Genomic DNA, 24,115 nt, shown 5'->3' on the forward strand with positions numbered 1-24,115 from the left:
ACAACTGCAGTACAAAGTAATATAACTGCAGTATAATTAAGCACAACTGTAGATTTGCAGTATCATGAAGTACAGTATAATTGCAGTATAGTTGCAGTACATTTAACAGTAAAAAATGCACAAATAAGTTTATAAGGAATCTGTTTTATGAAAAGAGATATAGCCTAGAAGGACATTTTCTGGGACAAAAAAAAATGCTTGGCTACTTACCTTTTAGTTTTGCATATCTAACAAACTTCAGGAATTTCATCTGAAAATACTTAATAATAGTTAATCATTTAACATTTAACGTAGGGCTCCATGCGGGAATGTCTTTTCCATTTCTTTTTGGTAAGAATAATGTCTATGGTCAGAATAGTCGTTTACCTATTCATAGTGGGAGGATTTACTGTTCACTGTACATAAATAAATATTTGTATTAGTCGTGTAATTGTAACGTTACAGTTATATGACTAATACAAATGCCATATTTATTACGCAGTCAATAATATCTGTGTAGCGATTGAAAAACCTTATTGATTCGTTTCATTAATACATTGCTCCTACGTATGTTTTTGTTCACAACCATTTTTAAATAGTCATGGATTTCGTTGTATTACTTTCTTCATTCACATATGTTTGAAATGGCATTGCTGAGTTGCTTAAAAAGTTTGCCTGAGAGAAATGATTCTCAGAAATCTTAAAACAATTCATTCCAATAACTAAGAACTATAGAGTGGACAATACATTCGATTTTTACTGCAGCAGGTAAAAAAAACGATTTGTCTATTATCTACCAAATAATGTTTTTTATATACATTGATGCTGCTCCGTTTATGGTTTTATCCATAGCAATGAGGGCTTCTATACATAGACATATCCGTTTTATCGCGTGATGGGTCCTGACAGAAACAGCGCGCGTTAAGATGACGTATGTGTTTTAACAGCTGATTGAAAGAAGTCGCAGTTTACCAAACAGATCACAACACAAACCTGCTAAATCAAATTTTAGTGTTAGTTGCGAATTCTACGCGGGAACATTTTCGCGATGACTTGAGTGTGGTGAGTGTCGGTGATTGGTGTGATCTTTAAGTAAGGTCGGGAAATGTAGAGGATTGTTTTTGCTAAGTCAGTGCTGTGGCATCTCTGTAACTTGCTTTGTTTCATTTCCGAGTCAGGCAGTTATTTAATGATATTGTCGTACTAAATATTAATTAAACAAAATATTTGACATGTTAGCATGATCTGTATTTATTTATTTTGTCGAGCTACTCTTTTTGTTTACTTAAATGCTGATCTTTTTATTAGCATAGGTAGCTAGCTAGCAGGGAAGTGAACGGCAGCTGTATGTTACGATTGATATGGTACATCTGTTGGACTGTCTGTTAGACTATGACGTCACTGTTTTGTAAGCGTTTACGTTAACCTTACTTTTGATTTATAAATAAGTTACACATGTCTCACAACTCAATCAATGTTTTCCATTGCATATACTATATTGTTTATGTAGATAAATGGAAACAATAACAGATAATGCAGTTTTTTTAACGATTAGTTTTTACCAGGAGTTTGTTAGTTCAACCAATAGACATCATTCAACTCTTTAGTTTAACATTTTAGGTCACTGCTTTATGGTTGATGGAAAAAAAATTTCTCTATAGTTACAGCTTTCTCCTACCTCACATATCCTGTCGTGCAGTGCAGTATAGTCCAGCGATGGATAAGATTTTGGAGGCACTGGTCAGCTCCTCCCACCCTGTGCCTGTCAAACGGGCTATTGTGAAAAAAGTAATAGAAGCTGCTGAAAGGGAGGTAACAGAGGAGCAGTGCTGGGCTTTGTACCATCTCACAACTCGTCTTATTCTTTTGGGTGAGGATGCTTTTCAGCGACAAGTTGGTCACCAAGTGCAGGAGGCCTATGCACGCTACCACCGTGAGGAGTTTGCACGGTTCTTCAGTAAAGAGTATGTAATTGGACTCCTGCAACAAGGTTACGGCTCTTTGGAGTGCAGAGACCCTGCCATCATGGACTATCTTCACAGTTCCCTGCGGTTGCTCATCAGCTGCCCAGCTGTATTAGAGTTGGCACCGCTGTTACAGACAGAGGTCCTGCGGATCATCTGTGAGCGGCCAGAGCCAGCAACCTGTGCCAAGCTTGCAATCATACTGACAGACTTCCCCCAGTGCATTCCACGAGAGAAGGCAGTAGTTCTCTTCTGTCAGCAGCTTGTGCGTGCCTTTGCGTTTTTCCACTGTTCTGCCTCTGAAGAACGGGAGTTGCGGCAGTATGTGGCCCAGGTGACCAGGGTGAGCACGCTGCTTCAGGGAATCTGGAAGGCAGAGCCGGCAACACTGCTTCCCTCACTTCAGGAGGTGTTTGCAGTCATCTCCTCCACAGGTCAGCAAGCCTTGCCGCTTCTAATGGTGCAATTTTCACGATAATAATGATTGTGTGGCTTTATGATAGTTTAAAGGTTTGTCAATTTGTAGTTTTCACATTGTTAGGTTAAAGTCAAATAAGAGAGTATACAAAAGTTAATTTGAGCAATTATTATTTTAATCAGAAAATGTGTATGAAACATTTATCCCATTAAATGGTTAACTAAACCACAGTTAGGATTTTGAGTATACGCAAGATGAGGCAAGTTTATTTAAATAGTACATTTCATACACAAAGGTTATTCAAAATTCAAAAAATATAAAATAAAATTATCATGTCCTCTTTAAGAAATGCCTCATATGGCACCACCAAGTAACTTATACAAAAAGAATGACGTGACCATGTTTGTTTATAATTGCAGACCCCTCATTTGAACCTTCCATTGCTCTGGCCAGCCTGGTCCAGCACATCCCTTTGCAAATGATTACAGTCCTCATCAAAAGCCTCACCACTGACCAGAATGTTAAAGATGCCAGTATGACCCAAGCACTTTGCAGGTCAGAAAGACTGTGTGTCTATGTTGTTAAGAATGTGATTGGTGCTTTTATATCTAACCGTCATTATGTTGGTTTTCCTTTCTTAGTTTTAAGTATCTGGTAATTACATTTATGCTATTATTTTGGAAAGAATGCAGTGCTTATAATGACTTGATGTATTTTAAATGGTAAGCGATTGTGTTTTTTTTGTGGGTTGTGAGCATTGAGGTCAAAATGTTGGCAATTTTGCGTGGTGCTGTCTGTTATGTAAGGCTACTATTTTACATGTAACCTACCCTGACCCTGTTTTCTCCCACTCTGTTTCTCTTTTAGGATGATTGATTGGTTGTCCTGGCCTTTGGCCAATCATGTGGACACCTGGGTCATTGCTTTATTAAAGGGACTTGCTGCTGTTCAAAAGTTCACCATTCTCATAGATGTCACACTTCTCAAAATTGAACAGGTTTGTCTGTATTTGCATATGTGGGAGGTTTCTTGGTCATATATTCAGTTAACCACTAGCGCAAATAAGAGTATGTATGTATTATAAAAGAGTGTAAGAGTTTCACATTTGTTCATGTGTGTTTCATTATGAATGTGTATGTATGTGTTTGTTGGTTTGCAGGTCTTTAATCGTCTCTGGTATCCTATTGTGAGACAAGCAGCACTGGTGGTTCTTTCACACATGCTACTCAGTTTCCAGCACTCTCCTGAAGCCTTTCACTTAGTATGGCCACCATAAACCACTACTTTAATGTTATCATCTCTGAACTCTCTAGATATAAAACCCCTTTTGTTTCAAAATGAGAGATTGTCTTATCGGTCTTTGTCAGTCATTGTGTTTATTATGTGTGATGCCATTTTGAAGGTATCGCTACTGACAGTGCGAAAAAAGAGAAGTTATTACAGCTAAACAGTATACGTAAAAAAGAAGCACAAGAAAACTCATCTGAGAATCCAATACCGTGATAAATAAAACAAAGATGCCTTTATATGGATAAACCGTTCTGTTCAGAACATTGATGAACTAACTGCAGTAAGTTGAAGTGCCGAACCCTCAAAAATGTGCTGTTTACATACCCAGTGACATTACGTCTTTTTACCAGTAAGATATTATTCACACATCAGTACCAAACTACCAATAAACTTGTTGAGAAAGGGAAAGTTATCTCTAAACTGCCGCATGGTTAGGTCAATGTTGTATTTGAAAAATGGTGGGTTGTAACTTCATATCTACATGTCGTATTTTGTAGTTTTCACTTCTATGGCAAAAGCTGACAGTCATGCAAGTTGCTTGTGACCAAAAATTGTATAAGTTTACTTCAAGCTGAACTGATCTGGCGAGGAGTCGGAATCTGCGTTTGAACAGCAGCAGTAATGTTTACACATTAGGCTTCACAGAGAATGAGCGATGGATGTGGGCAATTTGGCAAATAGATTGTAAACTGTTTCATCTTTGGTGAGGAAATGTCGCTATCACTTAAGATTGCTCGACTCTAAGCAGCATGTGTTTGGTGAAAAACGTTGGTAAACAATGTCATCTTTATCAAAGCGTAATGATTGGCCTAAAGCTGTCAGCACATTCTGAAGTTGTCCGTTCTAATCCTTATTCTCCATTCACACATAGCACTTGACAGTAAGTTACTGGTAATCTTACAACCTCTCTTAATGGTAAACTGGCAGCACTGATTTACCAGAAAGTTTTCTTCACACTGTTAACTGTTCAAGATCTATTAACTCTGTTCAAGATCTGTTAAAGATGCAATTTGTATAATCCGTGCCGCTAGAGGGCACACAATCAAAACGATACAATGACGTAGATTATTGATGCTCTGAAGCAGCAGGGATATTATCGTCATTGACAGGCAACAGGGATATTATTGTCATTGACAGGCAACAGGGATATTATCGTCATTGACAGGCAACTGCACTGCCCCATGTCACTGTTTAGAATGGCAATTTTCTCATGATTTACAAGTAGTTGAAAACAAGTAGTTCCCTCACCTCCGTTCCATTCAGTATTCCTACTCCACCCCATCACCTCACTTTCTGCTGGTACAGCTATCCTAGTTAAAGAGGAGGGAGTACTCTGGGTTCGGGCTAATATTCTGAGCTCGGAGCCCTCCCCTTGGACGGCATGCCAAATTTGCTTTATCTCGTTACCCTATCCATTGCATATTAATGCGAACTGTGGATTTATATTTCGGCCAAAGGACTGCCACAACACAGTAGTAACATAAAAGGTAAAGTGGTGTAGGGATGATAGCATATGATATACAGATATCATCTGTTCCTAGTTATGGATTGTTTTGTTAATTCGAACACATTGAAACAAGAGTAGGGAATTTCTGTCGGTTCTTTATTTTCGCAGCATGCCATCCATAACTGTGGGAAACCGTTTCTATCATGTGACTTAGAATTACAACCTTTCACACAACAAAACCGTACCATTATATCTTGGAAATACAGCAAATGATAAAGACAATTCTCCAACTTCATAATACCCTAACTCTGATAAATTACAAATGGCGGCCTCACCTATAATGCACTTCGGTTCTCGCGAGTTTGACGTCACCTGACAAAGATCGATTACAAAGTCACAAAGCTAAAGAACATAGTCATTAGAATTCAAATTATGTTTTTTTTATACAATGAGATTAGGAAGTAGTGGTAATTATAAAAGTGGGGTTAAAAAAATTGTTTTTATATGTTTTCCTTTTAAAATTATCCAAAACAAATTTTGAGAAATGTAAAATATATTTTACCCCTCTTCTTTATACCAGGTAGTCCCCCTTATAGTCCCATTGGTGCAGTCTTTGAATAACGATGGCCTTCCCAACAGCAAAACCTTCCTACTGCAGTTGGCAGAACTCGTTCACTGCATGATGTACCAGTATTCTGGCTTCCCAGACCTCTATGACAGCATTCTTGAATCCATTAAAGTAAGAAAGTCACAGGAGAATCGTTATGAGCTTGACTCGCATTCTTATACTCAATGTATCTTGATTACTTAAAATTATCTACTTGCGATTCTGTTTTAGGGCCTACCTAAACCTAGTGAGGAGAAGATCAAGTTTGTTCTGAACCAAAGCGCCTGGACCTCTCAGTCCAACTCATTTGCACCAGGCTTGCTCAAGCTCACAGGAAAATCAGAAACGGGGAAAACAGGACTTGTGAATCTGGGAAACACGTGCTTCATGAACAGCATCATCCAGATTTTATTCATGGCTACAGAGTAAGTCTGAGATCTGTTTTCTTGCATTAGATTTTTGTCTAAACTTAAACTAGTCCAGCTCTTTTTAAAGTTCTTCACATGCAGTGCAATAAATTATCCTCAGACATAAAAAAAAATGTTCCATTATCTCTTCAAACTAAACCTATTTCTCTGCTCTAACAGTCTTTCCTTAAAAGTTTCAGACGACATGTAATGTCACTGCATCTGAATGGCAGCAACACCCTTATGAAGAAGCTCCAGCTTCTTTTTGCCTTCTTAGCCCATACACAGGTTTGTTTATCTTCTGTGCAGTTTTCTGTCTGTGTTTTATAATATTGCATGCCTTTAGATTCCTAACACCCCCCCCCAAAGTTCTGCCATTTTTAAATGGCTTCATTTTATTTAAAGGACACTTTTTTGCTTTGTGAAACACAAATAGAGAAATTTTATTTACAATTATTCTGATGTGGGTTTTTTTGCAAGCATTTAGAATAAATTGGGACTGAGGCTTTCAGGGTCACACACACAAAAAAAATGTAGTATTTATTTACTCGCACTTATGTTATTTGGCCGTTTCATGCCAAGGTTAACATGGCTTCCAGTACAAAGCGAAAGCAAGGAAAGATAACTACAATTTACAATGTCCTTTGCCTGTGATTCGTCATAGCACACAGATTTATGTTAAACATGGAAAAAGTAAGATTTAATGATATGTCTGCTTTAAATCACATACAAAAAGCAATCATAAACACTCCTTTTTTAATTTGACGTGAGGAAAAGTATCCTAGTGTTATGCACAACCATGCTTTAGTTAGCCAAGCAACTATAAAAGTTCGAGTTTACACCATAGACTGTATAGATTTAAACGAATATGCTGAATTACCTGTGGAGAAGATAGAAAGCAGGCAACTTCTGCGTCCCTTGAGCCTCATGATCTGTTTCCATCTTGGAAAACTACTCCAATATTGACTTTTGTCTTGTTGTTTTTCCTGTTGTGTATTCGTGTAAATCTATTTTTCGCTTCCTTAATGTCCTCGAGAATAGGTCCTCACCAGGGGCCTCATTTATCAAGCGTTCATACGCACAGAAGTGTGCATAGGAACAGTTTTACGCAAAGTGTGGAATTTATCAAATTGCACTTATACGTAGAAATGTGTGTAAATATACGCAGACCTCGGAGTATGCGTACGCAGAGCATCTAGTGGTAGAATAGCGATACTACACAGGACCGTCCATCCCCAGCGTTTAAAGAACACTTTGTCTATTTATTATCCACCCCCAGGTGTTAAAAATGATTACTGTTAATAAAGTAACTGCAAATCAGTGTTGAAGTTAATTAATGAAATTAGTGTCTAACCCTATGTAAGAAAGCTCCGTCAAATGCTTGACAAAGTGCAATGGCTTATCTTGCATTATGGAAAGACTTGGCAAATAATCTATTCCGCCGGGAGCGCGTTTTCAAAGATCGCGCCGATGATGATGGTTATGCGACTGTCCAAGTTCTGTTATTGTCTGTCCTCCTACAGTTGGACTGATTTCACGTCGGTGTGCTGTGACGCGTTTTTTTTTTTGGCTGATAATTTAATGTCAAACCACTTTTTTATTTCTAGAAGTGTTCTCATACCCAATGGAATTAAACTCACTGGTAACATGTTCCCATGCAGATTTGTGTTCTTTTGTTATTCATTCCTCCCGTACTAAGTGAACCAAACAGATGTGTTATTAACCTCATCCACCAGTAACTCAATGTCTGGTCTGTGTTAAGTTCCTCTTTTACGCTCTCTTTGCCATTATTGCGATGAGGGGAAAAAGCACAACCACGTGACTTATAACGGGAGGTGTTGTCACCATATATGGTTCATCAGAGGCGTTTCGGAATGCAAATGACCATGAACGTGCACGAGCATGGTGCTTAAGAACACATGGGATATATCATCAAGGATTACTTACTTATGTGCGTACGAACCACGTTCGCACGTTTGATAAATCACGATTTTTTTGTACTTAGGCACATTCTAAATTTCATTCGTAGGTACAAATATAGAGCATTTTCTACGCAATGAGGCCCCAGGCTTTCAAATCTGCCTCAAATAAAAACCTTAGATCCTCACGGTGTGCGGCTATTTCTCAATTGAAGGCTTTCAGCCTACACAGGTGGCATATGCAGGCTGCATATGTCATCAAGCCTGGTTTATTAAAGTTAACTGAGCATAACATTTGCAAGTCATAAGTATATTACATCAATTTACAATGAACTAAGAATAATTGTCAGCTTTATAATTGTTAATATTCTGAAAGAGTATTGATGACATATGCCGCCTACAAATGCAACCTCGGGAGGCTTCAGATTATTTTAGAAGCGGCCAGCGTGAGTGTCTGAAAGCATGAAATGCGGGGCTTGGATTTTCAGGAAGGTCCCTCGTCGGCGAATGTGTTTCAAAGATGGAGGCACAACATGGATTCAGCCATTTTAGTGACTCCCCTGTATGTATTCTGTAACGACACAATAATGTGGAGGAAGCAAGCGCAGGCGATCAACACAGATTTATTAAGAATGATGGTAAATACAGTGAAACAACAGAATAAGTGACTGAGTCCAGGATGTTGGCAATGGTGATCGAAGGTCTACGGTGGCGTGAAGAGTGTTGAATCGTGAAGTCGGTGAAGAGTGTGATGATGGCCAATGGATGAAACCAGGAACAAACCAAACACTCACACGGAGACGACAACACGAACACAGATCCAAACACGACGACGAGAGACGATAATCCAAGTGGTATGCAGCAACATGAAATGGGGATCTGACAACAGGAAGAGAACTGGGTGAGTATATGTAGCTGATGGGTGATGAGGATCAGCTGGAGCGAGTAATCACTACACAGGTGACAACACTTAATCAAACGAGCACATGGACACAACGTGAGTACAAACACAAACACAAAACATGACACGGAGGAAACATTGGATTTCCTACCGTGACAGTACCCCCTCCCCTAGGAACGCCCCTTGGCGTTCCCAGCCTGCTTTACCTGAAGATTGTAATCATCAATAAGGCGGTGATCCAGTATGTCCCGAGCAGGAACCCACCTTCTCTCCTCCGGACCGTAACCTTCCCAATCCACCAAGTACTGAAAACCGCGTCCCCTCCGTCTAGAGTCCAGAATACGATTAACCGAATATGTGGTCTCCCCATTAACGATACGAGGCGGGGGGGGAACCGGGGCAGGCGGATTAAGACGGGAAAAAATCACCGGTTTAATTTTGGACACATGAAACACGGGATGAACCCTCCTGTACGCCGGTGGAAGGCTAAGACGCACTGTTACTGGATTAATGATTTTGGTAACAGAAAACGGGCCAATAAATTTGGGAGCAAGCTTATTCGAAACGGAACGCATCGGAATGTTCTGGGTTGAAAGCCACACTCTTTGACCGACGACGTAACGGGGAGGCTTCGACCGGTGGCGATCGGCCTTAGCCTTGGTGCGCGACCTTGCCTGGAGCAGAGCTCTACGAGCTCTGGTCCAGGTGCGGTGACACCTCTGGACTAGTGCGTTAGCGGAGGGAACCGACACCTCGGATTCAGTACTGACAAAATTAGGTGGTTGGTACCCTAAACTACACTTAAATGGAGACATGCCCGTAGATGACACTGGCAGAGAATTGTGTGCGTACTCCACAATTGAGAGTTGTTGACACCAGGATGAAGGATTGTTGGAGGCCAAACACCGCAATGCCCTTTCGACGTCCTGATTGGCTCGCTCGGTTTGACCATTGCTCTGGGGATGGAACCCGGATGAAAGACTAACAGTCGCCCCTAACAATTTACAAAATTCACGCCAAAATTTGGACACAAATTGGGGACCCCTGTCAGAAACCACGTCTGTCGGAAGGCCATGTATACGGAAGACGTGGTCAGTAGCTAAGTTTCCATCCACTTGTCAATCGAATTATCTGAAGTTCGGTAAAAAAACTTATGCGAATAAAGCTGGTGAAAGTGTGTTTCCATCCAACGGCTTTAAAGCGAATAAAAACCTCTACGTAATGACGTCACATGCTGTTTTGCGATCAAATTGGTATATCGAATTGATTTGAGACATTTGAAGGTGTTTCCATTCATTTTCACACTGAATCGCACAATATTCAAGCAAACATTTGCGAACAAAGTTTTGCTAGACAAAATGGATTGCGCCATACAAGTTATAAGTGCTTATGTGCCAGCTGAGCTGATAGCGACATATTAAGCTATAATAAAAAGAAAATGACGTTAACATCAAATTGCTATGATGATGCAGATGCATGTAAATGCCCGACGGCAACGGAAGCATTAACGTGAAATGATAGTCCGGATCAATGCTTAACGTAAATGAGAACGACAAATATCTTTCCTGAGCTGTTAATATTGGAAGCCAATGAAACTACGAGGGTTCTTTGGCCGAGGATCCATCTCATCAAGGTCGAATTTGCTTTTATTTTCCCTCCGGCACCGTTGCGAGATAACTCTCTTTTTTGAAACACATATCCCTGTTTGAGCACCTTACATTTACTCCGGAGGACGTCCCACGTCTTGTCATAACCATTGTTGGACATTTCCTTCCCGAGTTCCTAATAAATTATGGCATTTCTTAGATTTTTGCTATCTAAAATAGAGCTGTAATCGTGCCTTAAAAGTTAGGCCTGAAATAACCGGAGCCCGACAGAACCGGAGCCCGACAGAATGCAGCCCGAACCCGAAAGCACATTTAGATTGACAGCTTTTTAAAAGCCCGAACCCGTTTACAGCCAGATATTATTTAAATGTGCGCACGCAAACAGCTTTTATCAAGAATGAGTAATTTACACATGTTTTAACATTATATATTAATGACTAACTGGGCTACACGTCACTTGGAAGTTGAAACAAAGAAAAAAAATAAGTCATCTGTATTCTGTAACATCGTAACATCTCGTTCTAAATAGGCATATGCAATAAATTATAAATAGGCCAACATGCCAATAAAAACAATAATTTCTTAACGAATTAAATTAAGATAATACATTCTGAATAAGATGGTTATTTGAGAATAACGAAATTAAGATAAAGGTTCCGTGGGATTTGCTTCGGCATGCCAACATTAGTCTATATCCTCTGTCTAAATCATGTATTTAGTTATACATTAAAAAACCTTTACTCACCAAGATTAGGCTACATTTTTGTTAAGGAAATTATTAAATCCACTGTAAATGTCTTCAGCGTGGTCCTGCGCTTACTGATAGGGCACCCAGCAGCATTGAACTTGACCGCTCATTTACCGTGCAAAGGCGGAGCACGAGCCCGTTGAAAATGTTAGAAATGAAGCCCGAATCCGACCGAACCCGTCGGGTTTGGGCAAAGATCTTCAGCTCTAAAATAGCCTTTATTTTCTCTGGTAAATTAAATTATAAATGAATCTCGTCTCGTCGTTTGTCCACTTACATCTGACTTTGTTGACACATGCCATGTGTGCCACCAGAGCGGACCTAAAACTTTTTCTTCTTTGTTTTGTGTGTGTGTTGCAACCATAAAATGACCTAAACCTTAATCGCAAATCATTATTTATTCGGCAAATAACGTTTCCATCAGCGTTTATCGCATAAGCCACATATCGATCAAGATAAAATCCGATGAGATCGAACGTATTTCTTTTGAGTCGAAATTCATGAAATTCAATCGAATTTTACTGTTTCCATAAGGCATTTTTCATTCGATATCACTTAATTCGGATAAAAACATGTGGATGGAAACATGGCTAATGACAGTTACCGCTGTTTCCTTGGCTGATGGCAATTTGGGCAAGGGGATGAAATGAGCCGCCTTCGAGAACCGGTCCACTACGGTTAAAATCACCGTATTACCCTTGGAGGGTGGGAGGGCGGTAATGAAATCTAGCGAGATGTGGGACCAGGGTCTCGAAGGGACAGACAGCGGTAAGAGTAACCCATCAGGAGGTCGATTGGAAGTCTTACCAACAGCACAGACCGAGCAAGCCAAGACGAAGTCGTGGACATCGCGAGCCATACCAGGCCACCAAAATCGTTGCTTGACTAGAAATTTAGTTCTACTAACCCCTGGGTGACAAGCAACACTGGAACAATGACCCCACTGGAGAACGTCTGACCTTAACCCCTCCGGCACAAATAAACGGTTCGGTGGGCAACGAGCCGGGGGCGTTACCCCTTCTAAGGCAGTCAAAACCTTCGATTCGACCTCCCATCTGAGCGCGGAGATAATGATGGTCTCCGGTAAAATGGGCTCGGGAGTAGCAGTACGATCGGAACGCTCAAAAAGACGGGATAAAGCATCGGGTTTGATGTTTTTGGAACCCGGCCGGTAAGAAAGTGTAAAATCGAAACGACCGAAAAACAATGCCCACCGAGCCTGCCTGGAGTTAAGTCTTTTAGCAGTTCTAATGTATTCGAAATTCTTATGGTCCGTCCATACAATGAAAGGTACACCCGACCCTTCAAGCCAGTGACGCCACTCTTCCAGTGCCAATTTGACGGCCAACAACTCCCGATTGCCAATGTCATAGTTAACTTCCGCAGGAGATAAACGATGAGAATAATACGCGCAAGGATGAACCTTTCCGTCTGAGGATGCGCGCTGGGATAACACTGCTCCTACCCCCACCTCTGACGCGTCGACCTCCACTATGAATTGACGTGAGCGATCAGGGGTGACAAGAATAGGAGCTGAAACAAAGCAGCTTTTCAGTTTGGCAAACGCAGCCTCAGCTGCGTCTGACCACCTGAACGTCAAACTAGGGGAGGTCAAAGCGGTCAGAGGTGCGGCTAGTTGGCTGAAATTGCGAATGAAACGCCGATAAAAATTGGCGAACCCCAGAAATCTCTGCAGGGCCTTGCGAGACTCTGGGGATGGCCAATCTACCACAGCCTTAACCTTCTCAGGATCCATGCGAACACCCTCAGTCGAAATGATGTGTCCTAGAAAAGAAACAGACTGTGCATGAAAAACGCATTTCTCCGCCTTGACAAACAATCCATTCTCTAGCAACCGCAGAAGCACTCGTTGTACGTGTTGCACGTGTTCCTGGAGAGACGAAGAAAAAAATCAATATGTCATCCAGGTAAACATATATGAACTGATCGACCATGTCTCGCAACACGTCATTAACGAGTGCTTGGAAGACTGCTGGCGAGTTAGATAGCCCGAAAGGCATCACGCAGTACTCAAAATGGCCACGAGGGGTGTTAAAAGCAGTCTTCCATTCGTCCCCCTCCCTAATGCGGACCAAATGATAAGCGTTACGTAAGTCCAATTTAGTGAAGAGAGACGCTCCCTGCAACCTCTCAAAAGCTGAAGACATAAGCGGCAAAGGATAAGTATTCTTTACCGTTATGTTGTTCAACCCTCGGTAGTCAATACAAGGTCGCAAGGATCCGTCCTTCTTACCCACAAAAAAGAACCCCGCCCCCGCTGGAGAAGAGGAAGGGCGAATGAACCCCGTTGCTAGAGAACTGGATATATATTTCTCCATGGCCGCCGTCTCTGGAATAGACAAGGAATATAACTTGCCCTTAGGCGGAGAGGTACCTGGCAATAACTCTATCGCACAGTCATAGGGACGATGAGGAGGAAGAGAATCAGCCCGCGACTTACTGAACACCTCCTTCAGGTCGTGGTACTCCGCGGGCACGTTAGTCAAATCCACTGCTTCCCCCTGAAACACAGACTCAGAAACATTAACACCAGCAGACAAAAGACAAGACAAATGACACTCCTCGCTCCAGCTAACCACAGATCCGAGACGCCAATCAATCCTGGGGTTGTGTCTATGGAGCCAAGTGTGACCGAGAACAATGGGAGTCTGAGGTGAGTCTGTGATGAGGAATGAAATCTTCTCCGTATGATTACCAGATGTGATGAGTGAAACAGGAATGGTGGTCTGAGTGATGACTGGAAGCTTGTGTCCATCAAGTGCAAAAGGTGCAATGGGGTGTTTGAGGGAGGTGAGAGGAATCTTGATCTTACGTGCGAAGTTGAAGTCCATGAAACTACCCTCGGCCCCCGAATCCACCAAAGCGTGCTGATCCAGTGTGTGGGTGGACCACCGTAGTCTCACCGGAAGGAGTGTCGATGTTGATGAGGTCTTCCTGGCAGAGATCCCACCCGATAGTAGCCTCAGATTTACTATCGGGCTTGATCTTTTACTGGACAGCGCTGGATGTGATGTTCTGGGCTGCCACAGTATAAACACAGTCCAAGGGATCTCCGCCTGATCCTCTCCTCCCGGGAGAGCCGAGCTCGCCCCACCTGCATGGGTTCCAGGTCTCCAGGTGGGCTGACCGCAACCTCTGGACTGGTTGTGCGAGTGGTCCTCCCCCTCCGTCTGGCTGCTTGGTCTAGCCGGTTGTCAATCCGGATGGTGAGATCGATTAAACCATTTAGCGAAGAGGGAAGTTCCACGGCTCGGATCTCCTGTTGGATGCGGTCAGCCAACCCATGCAGGAAATGATCCCACTGCGCCTCTTCGTTCCACTTACACTCCGCCGCCAGGGTGCGGAACTCGATGGAATAATCAGATACGGACCTATCCTCCTGCCGTAGGTCCGCTAGAAGCCTGGCCGCCTCCCTCCCGGCGACGGAGCGGTCGAAGACCCGTCTCATCTCCTCCGAAAGGGCGTGGAACGAAGCACAGCAGCGATCTTGGTTCTCCCACACCGCCGTCCCCCAGAGGGCAGCCTTCCCCGTGAGTAGGGAGAGAACGAACGCCACCTTCATCTCCTCGGTGGTGAACGTACGGGGCTGCAAGGCGAAGTGCAGAGAACAATGAGAAAGAAAAGATCGACAAAATTTGGGCTCACCCGCATATTTCTCAGGAATGGGGAGGCGTGGCTCGGACTGGGGAGAACCCCCAGTGGTGATCGGCGGTGTGGGGGGCGCAGTGGGCGGCGGTGGATGATGTTGTTGAGCCTGGAGAGCGAGCTCGGAAACCTTCGTCACCATCGCTTGGAAAGCTCGACCCATCTCATCTATCGCCTTTTCTTGACGATCCATACGACCCACGGTGCGTTGCAAAAATTCTTCCAGATGAAATGGGGAGCGATCGCCTGCTGCTTCCATGATGGTCAGATCCTTCTGTAACGACACAATAATGTGGAGGAAGCAAGCGCAGGCGATCAACACAGATTTATTAAGAATGATGGTAAATACAGTGAAACAACAGAATAAGTGACTGAGTCCAGGATGTTGGCAATGGTGATCGAAGGTCTACGGTGGCGTGAAGAGTGTTGAATCGTGAAGTCGGTGAAGAGTGTGATGATGGCCAATGGATGAAACCAGGAACAAACCAAACACTCACACGGAGACGACAACACGAACACAGATCCAAACACGACGACGAGAGACGATAATCCAAGTGGTATGCAGCAACATGAAATGGGGATCTGACAACAGGAAGAGAACTGGGTGAGTATATGTAGCTGATGGGTGATGAGGATCAGCTGGAGCGAGTAATCACTACACAGGTGACAACACTTAATCAAACGAGCACATGGACACAACGTGAGTACAAACACAAACACAAAACATGACACGGAGGAAACATTGGATTTCCTACCGTGACATATTCTTAATAGCAGATTCTACACTTACAAGAATACTTTGATTATTAGGTGGAAGTAATTACACATGAATGAGCACATATTTTTGAAATAACACATGGGTTTTTGCTAAGAATTAACTAAAAAAACTACACAGTGTAGCTTTAAACCTTCATGGCTTTCTTTGGTCTTCAAGACCAAAACGGCTGTTTGGTTTTACCGGTTGGATTGTGACCACCTCTTTTCAGACTTTAATAGCTCTGTGCCTGCATTGACAGTTTTAGGAAGTTTACTTATAAACAATGTGTATCAACTAGAACATATCAGCCATATCCACAACATGGGAGTTGGTGTAGTCCTAACACTAACTGGTTCTGGTTGCTATACATTTTTTATAGGTAAACTGTAGTGGATTGTTTCAGGCTCAGATGTCACGTCCATGGACTGTTATCTGAATGTCTGATGCATACAGCACAGTAACTAAAAACACTTGAGCTGATTCAAACTCGTCATGTGATTTGTTCAATTGTACACGGTTTCTGGAAGACGTGGGTGTCACGTTTTTTAGCGGTCCACCTGGAAACAACTCAAAGCTGTCTAATTGACGAAAAAAGCTGTCATGTTTACATCAGTGACAATATCCTTCATCCAGATCGAATAAAGCTTTATTTTAAGGATTCGAGGTTCACGACATAGTCTTTAAAAAAGTTTGACTTGAAGCAATTAGTGGACTCTTAAAGATATATTTTAACGTGTTTGCCATTGTTGTTACTAACTATAGAGACATTGGCAAATCATGGTTGCACACCAGTCTGTTATTGTAGAGACTTTTTTTATGCTCTTAAACATGACATGGCACAAAGCGAAACATGATTGGTTGCTTTACGTGTCAGTCATATGGCCTTTTTGCCAGTCCTTGGCCATCCAAAGGGCCATGGTTTTCAGACCTTCAGTACTAAGCAGTGGACTGCTTTGCATATTTAACATATGTACAAAGAGAAAAGTATCAGGTTAATACTTCTATAAAAAATGAAATATATTTCAGTTTGTTTTTCATCAAACCCCTAGTTTTGAGGTAAACTGACCCTTATTTGACTATATTTGACTTTCAGCTTATTCCTAACAAAAAGTTATAAAAAATTACTACTTTAGTTGTGCTTTTCCCCCATTCATTGTACAGAAATAAAAGAGTGTGTTACACAAAATACAGTCATAGTGGTTTAAAATAACAATGTTATATCCAAATTATGTAAGGCTGTAGACAAATTGCCACTGGGTCGCAAGAACGTTCTGGAAAAATAGCCCTTTGTTATTTCCTGATGTGCCTGCCTAGCCCAACAGACAACTTGCCTATGCTGTGTAGCTGTATTGTCTGGAGATGGGACAAAATATCAATATTGATTGTCTTATACTAGTGTAACCAGAATTGTGACTTAGGTAGTCATGACCTAAAGGCAACTTGTAATTTAAACAATTAATTCAAATTTTCAATATTCAAATGTGTAATTTACTATTCATACAGGTATTAAATAAATTATTAATAGTAATAAATGGCCTGTATCATATATTGGTTTAGATAGCACGCCTCTTCTGCGGAGATAAGAAACAGCTGTATCACGTAACGTAAGTGTGGACGAATATTAACGAGTGTGACATTAAGCCTGCTTAACGCTTATTAGTTTCTATTACTGTTAAGTATCAATACTAGATGACCATTATTATCTTTGCTGTTGCATGATATATGATAATAATCTGTGCAATTTTGTACTGAGCACAGTGTTACATCTCGTTAGCTAATGTGTATGCATCTATAAACACTGGTCTCTCACCAATACATCTTCCCTGTTCTCCATTGGTTCTCCTCACACAACAACTCAAACCGTTCTGTTTAATCCTGTTCCTGCACTCTTGGCTCCATAGCAGACTCATAGTTGTATGGCTATGGTCCATCATACGAGTTTAAATAAGCATTTAATATTTCCTCAGCGTCTGAACTGTCGTTGCGTTCCATTGGTTTACTACCGATGGAATTGACCACTCTTCATTTCGTTACATCACTTCCGGTCTTGAAGTTTTTCAAATGCAAAATTTTTTTTTTTTTACAAAATTACTCCAGAAGCCGTATTAGCATATTTATAATTAGGTTTTAAAGAAAATCTAGTTCCTACATAATTTTTAATACTTTGAGTATAAAAAATATTATACTGTCTCACCTGAGAGATGATCTTTGAGAGCCGAGTTAAGATAACCTTGTTTCCACTATTGTACTGCGGTGTACTCTCTCTCCCCAGTGCATCTGTGATCACATAGCTTTGCCATTAGAGTTTGAGCATACTTCCAAAAACACAACTGATACAAGAATTACCGAAATGACTCAATGAATCATTTTAAAATGTATCCCACAAATAATAAGTAACTACATGAAAAGGATCAACTAGGTGACATTGCAAACTAACTTAAAATATCACCCCTGCAGGCTTCTCGAAAACAGAGATGGGATTTATCCAGCGATAGCGGCACCATGATGAAAATAAATCCGCACTGTACTGCACTTTAAACCTAACCTAAAACAATGAAGGGAAAAACAATCTGCTAAAACGTGGTTCTACATTTCTACTAAAATGAAAACATTATTCATTTCCCTAATGGATGGTTCTTTAATCTTTACTCCTTTATAAACTTCATGCATTTCACAAAGGATAATTTTCAGCACTAACAGCCACTAAAAATAAGTTACGGAGAAGGTATTTGGAAAACGCGAGTCACAGACCCAAACCCACCCGCCACCCTTCTGGTCTGCGAAACAATTTCAAACCGGTCTGTGGTTTAAAAAACGTAGGGGACCACCTGTTCTAGAGGGTTTGAACAGTGTTTCCGCAAAGGATCTATGGCTATGCTATAAACTAGTCTGACATATATCATAACTTTTTGTACTTTTGTGTTTCTTTATTATAAATTCATTTACATAATTTATCTTACGCCTTTGCACTTTAAGATGTACAGACATTCTTTATTTAAAGTTATAAAAAATCAAAGGAACATTTTCTTCATTGCATTTAGTATTATGATTAAATTATGCCATTTTTGAACAAAATATACAATTTTATTGAGTTGTATTTGCTGAACATTTAGTGTAGGCAGTGTTTGACTTCCATTCAAAACATCTTTTCATCCCCCTGGTACCTTCTTTCTCAAGCCCTTTTCACACAGAAATTCCGTAAAATACACGGGATTTGCATCCTGGATTTTTCCGGAATAGTTAGATTTTTTTACATTCACACTGGCAAGTTTACCCGGCATGTGACGGTCCCGGAAAGACACGCGACCTATTGAAAGTCCCGCCCTCTCTTCTACGCAGCGTCTGAAGTTTGCATATTATATATTATTTCTCTCTCCAGAATAACTCGCGTGCATTTTTGTTTATGATAAGACTACAAAGGAGCACGTGAACGCACAGTTCTATGCTGGTGAATGATCTCAGCTTCAGAGTGGATATTTGACAAGCTCCCTGATTTCTGCTTTGATACAGTTTTCAGACATTTCTCATCGTGATTGTTTATATGCATTTAAAACCCGCATTTTGAGGAGCTGGACGATATATCTTGTTGGGATGACATGCAGGTATTTTCGTTTATTATAGCTCAAATGAGCATGTGACGCAATATTCTTTTATGCTGCTGAATGATCTCCGTTTCAACGCAGTAAGTAACGAGCTAACTTACCTGATATCTGCTTCAGTCCAGTTTGCTGACATTTCTCGTAGTGAATGTTGTAAATCCATAATTTTAAAGAGTTGAACCAACTTCATGTTGCCATGACACGCGCGTCCTCACTACGGCACGTGCGTCATTGTTTATGCGTCTCATATATCATTTCCTGATAACTGCTTCAATCTAGTTTGCAACATTTCTCGTGGCAAATGTTTATATGCATGTTATCTCTCGTTGTAAGGAGCTGAACCATAACTTGTGTTGTGATGATGACGCGCGCGTCCTCACTTCGACACGCCCATTACTGCATTCTTGCGGCTTCTTGTTCACACTGAGGGTTACCCGCGTATCTTACTAGGTCCTCTTTCCGGCAACAATCCCAGAAGATTAACGGAACGAGTTTTTGGTCACACAGACGCTTGTCTGGCAATTTTATGGGTATTTTCTGGGACCAGAGGTCTGTGTGAATGGGGTTTCAGTTGTCCACATTACTTCCACTGAAGAAGCTCACTTAAGATATACATCAAAAGTCTAATGACATTTGGCAGATAAGGGCTATCTTTGGAACTGTTAAAAACTTTTCCTGGTACTCAGTATCAGTTGAGCAGTATGCATAAAGGTATAGAGTTGAGAGATTTACCTTAGCAATTAAAAGGTTGTGGGTTTGATTTCCAGGGAACACAAATATTCATATATTTCTATTCTGTTTTTATGGTTGTTGTTTGTTTATCTTTGTACATGAAGATGCCTACATAAAATATATAATAAAAAGCAACATGGCGTAGAGTAAATAACAGAATTTTGGGATGACATAACTTTGGGGTGATAAATGTTTGTAATCTTTTTGTTTACCCACCAGAGAGCAGCATATTCACCAAGAAGTTTCTTAGAGGTGTCTCGACCGCCCTGGTTTACAGCTGGATCTCAGCAAGACTGCTCAGAGTATTTACGTTTTCTGTTGGACAGGTAATCTCGAAAAGAGCTGTGACATTCTTTCTTTCACTATCTTTCACTATGGTTGCATAAAGACATACCTGCATTTTAATGTTATAGACAATGCATAGAAGTTGTCTTTATTGTGCCAGACATACAGTTGTACTATGTGTTATGTTAAGGTTGCATGAGGAAGAGAAGACCTTCTTGGCCCCTAAGGTGGCCTGCCCAAAACCTGAACTTGCTTCCCTATCTACTGAAGCCATTCACAGTGCTGCAGGTCAGCCGGTTGCTAATGTGCCGTCACAGTCTGATCCCGTGGTTGATGAGGGGGATGGTCGTACTCTTGTGGAGCACATGTTCGGTGGAAGACTCTCTACAGCCATCCGCTGCTTCAAGTGCCACAGACTGTCAGAAAAAGAGGAGCCGTTTACAGATCTTTCCCTTGCCTTCTGCCCCTCTATGTCACAGCCTTGCCAAGGGGCAGTAAACGGGGGCAGTGAAAGCTCGGAGAGTACTGTAAAAGAAGCAGGAACCAGAACAGAGATGACCGTAGTGGAGCCTGCTTTGTCTGTACCAGATTTAGTCGACTATTTCCTGGCCCCAGAAATCCTGGAAAATGACAACTGCTACTTCTGTGAACACTGCGGCTCACTCCAGAGGGCTGAGAAAGTCATGCGGGTGGTGGAAGCACCCGAGTACCTCATTTTAACTCTGTTACGCTTTTCGTATGACGCCACGTGCCATGTCCGTCGCAAGATCCTGGACAATGTAGACATCCCGCTGCGGATGAGCCTGCCTCTGAACCAATGCAACAGCTCTGCATCATCGTCTTCCTCAACTGCAGTTCCATCTTTCTCGTCCGAGTCACCTGAAAGTGGTGAAAATCTAGCTAAGAAACTTAAGCCTTCTCAGAAAGAGGAGGGCATGAAAAAAAGAGAGCGCAATGACAGTGATTTGGAGGCAATGTCCGTACCGTATGTTTTAAGTTCTGTTGTAATGCATTCTGGAATGTCTTCCGAGAGCGGTCACTACTACTCATATGGAAGGAATGTGAGTAGTACTGATGGGTATGTACCTCACCCGTGTCCTAACAATCAGGGAAGTTCCAACCTATCAAAGAGCTCAACAGCAACCCAAGAAGAAATGGGGTGTATTAACCACAAATCCACAGACTGGTTCTTGTTTAATGACAGCCGAGTGACTTTTACAAACTTTCAGTCATTGCAGAATGTCACAAGTCGCTTTCCTAAAGACACAGCCTATGTTCTGGTATATAGAAAACAAGAAGTTAGCGGACATCATAGTAATGCAGGGGCAGTAGTGAATAGCTCAAGAATGAGTGGAGAGCCACCCCTACAGAAAGAGCTGATGGATGCAATTACCAAAGACAACAAACTCTTCTTACAGGTGGGTACATTCTACTTAATACATGCATGTCATTGCTCCAAATAATGCAGATCAAAGTACTTCTTGTGGTGGCTCGCATAGGCGTTCAGCTAAACTTTTGATGACAAAATCAGAACTCTTTAAATTTGTCCAATTTTATTTTAGCTTTATATAGAAATTTCAAAAACGAGTTTGACATCACACAGTTTTAACATTTTGTTTTTTCTGACCAGGAGCAGGAGCTGAATGCCAGAGCACGGGCCCTCCAAGCAACTTCTGCTTCCTGTTCGTTTCGACCCAATGGATCTGATGACAATGAGCCCCCTGGTAGTTGTGGACCCTCGGGTGGGGGTGGAGGAGGGGGCTTCAATACTATCAGCAGACTCGTCTTCTAAGAAAGAGTTATGCTCCACAGATATGCCCTTTAGGACACTGGACAGTCTTACTAAATCAAGACTCCATTTTGTTTCCCAGTTACCCATTATCTGAATAAGTGTGCCACCTTGAAAACAGACTTGTCTTTTTTTGTGGTTTGCATGCATTTGTTTAATTTTCTGTAAAGTTAAATAAATCATTTTCCGTTTTACAGATCAAAAATAAGCATGCAATAAATTTGTACAGAATACAGCAATTATTTTGGTCTCAACCTTAAATATTAATTGTTCCATTTCTTAACGGAAAGTCATTAGGCAGAGAATAATTAAAGAATTAAAGAAATCGAATATTTTTGGACTATACTACAAAGTTGACTACTTGCATGACTACTTTGTTTGAAATTACGATTATAGCTGTTTTTAGCAATTATTTAATTAGACTTATTATATTTATTCAGGAAATATGTATTTGATTTATCTTTTTAAAGTTTTTAAAGTTAAGTGATTTTATGTGCCTTTCCATACTTAAGGTTTCACAGAATTATTTGATCGGATAGAAATGATCCTTTCTCTTGCTGTACAGTGTTAATATGTAATGATTGTTTCTGCTCTCTAGTAAAGACTACTTCATGAACAATGTCTAATTTTATCAACATTTGATTTACTGTCAGTTTCTATGTCATTTATTGGTGCAAAATTTCAGTAGACCATATGTTCCTAACCTTTGGTGCTCAGCAATGTACCAAAACACTTAAAATATTGTTCATAGTGTCCGGTTACAGCATAAGATTTAAACTGTATAATATTTCATTTCATACCACCAAAGCTTACACTGACCACAAAAGCAGCATATGGGAAGTTAATAGCACAAAGTGTGTTCTGAAACAATGCAATCAAACTGAGGGCTGTTTTTACTATTAAACATTTGTCAGTCACCTTGTGGCCATCAATCCATATATTCTCCATCCTTCCAGTGTCTTCAGTTATAGCCACTGTGCCCCTGTCCTTGAGTGAACTCTGATACAATGCTTTTGTTTCTTTACCACAAAGTACTGTGTAACTGGCCTAATGCATTAGCTTGTGACTTTCTGTGCACACTGAATAGACACTTGTATATTTAGTTCTCAAAAGTGTTTGTTACACTCTTTCTAGGACTAATATATTCTAGGACTAATATATGTAATGTAGCAAATCAGGCCTTGTGGTTTTTCAGATGAGGGCACCTTCATCTTATCAGTCCCTTCCAGTGTCATTAGCTTTATAACATGTTGTGCGTTGCAGTGTTGGACCACTCACTGTCCCTAAGACCATTTGGTAAAATCAATGTCTTTCAATTATTCAACAACAGAGACCTACACATTTCTTTGCTACAGATTAGACCACTAATGTGAAAATTGGAAATGGTACATGTGTTCCACATATTTTAGGTCTGCAATCAAATCACAATAATTATTTTAGCCTTTAAAATTTGTTCTATTTATATTATCCGTTTGTGTATCATTGTGAGATATATGACACACATATCATGTACTTATATAAATATAAAGCCTATCTTCACTCTGCATATTGTTTTTGCAAAGTATGGGATTCACCATTATCATTTAAAACTTTACACTCCTTTCTTATTGCTAGATGTAGGCAGGGCCGCATTAATGCATGGGCTTACCTGGGCTTAAGCCCAGGGCCTCGGGCTGGAAAGGGCCCCGAGATGCCGGAAAAAAATAACAACCGCATTTTATAAAAAGTTGATACTCCCATTAAAATGATGCTTAATCGCTTTGCTTTGAATGTCCGTGCGTGAATGCAGTTCCTGTACGAGAAAATCTCTCACTTACTGTAGGCTACCCTGCAATCATTAGTGAGCTTTTTTAAATTTCTGTCTGAAATATCCATTATTGCATTTCTGATGAACAAAGACGAAACTGAGGACGCGTTTTTATCTTATTATGAAAGACAACGTGTAAACATTCATTAAATGATTCCTCGTAACATTTTAAAGCCAAGATGTACAGAACAGC

At 40.9% G+C, this 24,115-nt stretch overlaps 1 protein-coding gene across 2 annotated transcripts; it reads left to right on the top strand.

The window, feature by feature from the left end:
* The first annotated feature begins 902 nt into the window (after positions 1-902).
* Positions 903-23,189, top strand: usp38 (ubiquitin specific peptidase 38). 2 transcript variants are annotated; one of them, XM_065295736.2, is made up of 11 exons: positions 903-1,041; positions 1,641-2,377; positions 2,781-2,916; positions 3,229-3,358; positions 3,521-3,622; positions 5,679-5,837; positions 5,937-6,130; positions 6,307-6,400; positions 20,261-20,367; positions 20,517-21,744; positions 21,957-23,188. In XM_065295736.2, exons 2-11 carry the CDS (start codon positions 1,696-1,698, stop codon positions 22,116-22,118), a joined length of 2,994 nt encoding a protein of 997 aa, XP_065151808.1. In that variant the 5' UTR covers positions 903-1,041; positions 1,641-1,695; the 3' UTR covers positions 22,119-23,188. The 2 variants fall into 2 exon arrangements, with proteins under 2 accessions (XP_065151808.1, XP_065151809.1); XM_065295737.2 differs by having other exon boundaries at positions 910-1,041; positions 1,679-2,377; positions 21,957-23,189.
* Positions 23,190-24,115: the final 926 nt, after the last annotated feature.

The sequence above is a fragment of the Paramisgurnus dabryanus genome, chromosome 4, assembly GCF_030506205.2.
Source record: "Paramisgurnus dabryanus chromosome 4, PD_genome_1.1, whole genome shotgun sequence".
Taxonomy (NCBI): domain Eukaryota; kingdom Metazoa; phylum Chordata; class Actinopteri; order Cypriniformes; family Cobitidae; genus Paramisgurnus; species Paramisgurnus dabryanus.

Excerpts from the sequence above, each read along its gene's own strand:
- usp38 (XM_065295736.2), top strand. The coding sequence starts at position 1,696 with ATGGATAAGATTTTGGAGGCACTGGTCAGCTCCTCCCACCCTGTGCCT. Across the intron at positions 2,917-3,228 it reads ATGACCCAAGCACTTTGCAG|GATGATTGATTGGTTGTCCT; the intron begins GTCAGAAAGACT and ends TTTCTCTTTTAG. Across the intron at positions 5,838-5,936 it reads GCATTCTTGAATCCATTAAA|GGCCTACCTAAACCTAGTGA; the intron begins GTAAGAAAGTCA and ends ATTCTGTTTTAG.